Genomic DNA, 1,916 nt, shown 5'->3' on the forward strand with positions numbered 1-1,916 from the left:
ATCCTGTAGGCCATTGATGGTGAAACTTTCAGAGACCGAGTGCCCAAACTGCAACCCCAAAACTGCTTATTTGTTGCAAAGTGCTGAGTGGCAGCACTGCCCTTAGTTCCCTGCCCCTCGGGCTGGGCTGCTGGGCCAAGGCTGGGGTGACTGGGCTCACGAGCTGACAGAGGCCTCTGTGAGTCACAGCTTCACTGCCACTTTTTAAAAGACCATTTTGATGAAAAATGTAGTAAGGAACGAAAAGAAAAGAGAGTGTACTTAAATCGTTACTGTCATGAAAGTGTCATTGGTCCCCATACAGTCAAGTACATTGACCTTGAGGAACTGGGAAGACAGTAAAGAAAGATTGCTGACTCAGCAAGGGAGCAAAGTCAGGGCTTAGGCACAGGAAACCTGATAGGGACTCTCTACGTAAGCTCGTAAACTAGGAAGCTGTCTTCCTGTCTTCACAGAGCCAATAAAGCGCTGCTCTGCAGCCTCGTTTAAACAGTAGACATTTAGGACTCGCAGCGTCCAGGCTGGAATTCCAAGGTGAAGATGGAAGCAAATTTGGTCCCTGAGGAGGACCCATTCCCGCTCCCGAAGTAGAGCCTTGTTACTGTCTCCTGAGGGCTGGCAGGGTGGGTGCTGTGTTGCAGGGCACGGAAGGAGCCAGGCAGCTCCTTCTCTCTCTTCTAGAAGAGGAAGGCCCCAAAGCTTACAGGTGGGTCCTCAGGACTGGGCACCCAAATACCCTGCAATGGGGATTAGGGTTCAACACGAATTTGGAAAGATGCTTTCTGACCACACCGGTGACACCGAGGCTTGGAGGCTGGGGGTGGCTTGATGGCCAGTGCCCCGGAAACAGTAGAAAGTGAGCCTGGGGCACAGGTGGCTCCCACTGGCGCTACTGAAAAACATATGGATGTTTATATTCCTCTGGCTGCCCCCAAATTGAATCTGAAAGCTAGAGGTAGGGGCAATTACAAGATATGCTTAATTGACCTCAATCAAGATGATTAATTTAGACTGGTGTGTGACACATGGGAGTTCTTTATAAGTAGAATATCTGTCATCTGTTATTAATGTAACTATCTAGATATATATCCATTCTCTACTTTTTCTGTCACACACACACACACACACACACCCCTGAATAAATAGGTGGAAGTCCACTGCCTGTGAGAAAATTCGGTTTGCTTATTATACTACTTTCTAGTCCCCCTTTATAGAGAAATTTAGATATCTTCAGGATAGTTATCGCATCAGAAAATTATAACAAAACAAAGCAGGAGGGAAGGCTCCTCAGGTTTAGACAGACATGTTTTCTGTTCTAAACAGAGCGTGTGACAAACTGACAAGAAGTCGTCGATTTTTTATTGACATATTTGCGTACAGCCGAGTGCAGGGCACAAAGCAGCACCCGGGAAACCCATGTCTCCCTCGGCAGCCGAAGACCTCAGTCTTAACTGTTGCTTTCATTTAGCTCACAGGTCTGGAGTACCAGGCAGCATTTCAGAGACTTCTGGCAGAATGCAACAAGTTCTTCATTCTTCTGACATGAACTCTTGCATTTCCCTTTGAGCTTGTGGCATTTGGCATCAAAAAACTCATTCTTAGCTACAGAAGGGCAAGAGCCAACTGGATTATTCTTTTGCAAATGTGTCTGCTTACCAGCTAATACAGTCAAACAATGTCAGTGAAGATTTTTTTCTTACAAGCTACCATAGTGCCTAACCCTGTCAGTAGATGAGATGTAGGAAAATTTTTTCTCTGTGATATTTCTACTTTGTTTTTGTTGTTATAGCTTGAAATACTGGAAAGAATTGAATTGTCTTCAAATAATTTTAATTAGGCTATGCAGAGCTGCAGGAAACATAGGCTAATATTCCATTATCCAAATCTACTGGGGCTATTGAAACTCCTGAAGTCAT

The 1,916-nt window shown here is 45.1% G+C and overlaps 1 protein-coding gene across 1 annotated transcript; it reads right to left on the reverse strand.

The window, feature by feature from the left end:
- Nucleotides 1–1,165: 1,165 nt before the first annotated feature.
- LOC101704254 (beta-defensin 106A) lies at nucleotides 1,166–1,666 on the reverse strand (the record flags this gene model as incomplete). Its single annotated transcript, XM_004875429.3, has 1 exon — nucleotides 1,166–1,666. A coding segment is annotated over one exon (219 nt), but the record flags the coding sequence as incomplete, so codon positions are not given.
- Nucleotides 1,667–1,916: the final 250 nt, after the last annotated feature.

The sequence above is a fragment of the Heterocephalus glaber genome, unplaced genomic scaffold (assembly GCF_053883595.1).
Source record: "Heterocephalus glaber isolate CG9 unplaced genomic scaffold, H.glaber_assembly_v1.0 deba00001458, whole genome shotgun sequence".
NCBI classification, from domain to species: Eukaryota; Metazoa; Chordata; class Mammalia; order Rodentia; family Bathyergidae; genus Heterocephalus; species Heterocephalus glaber.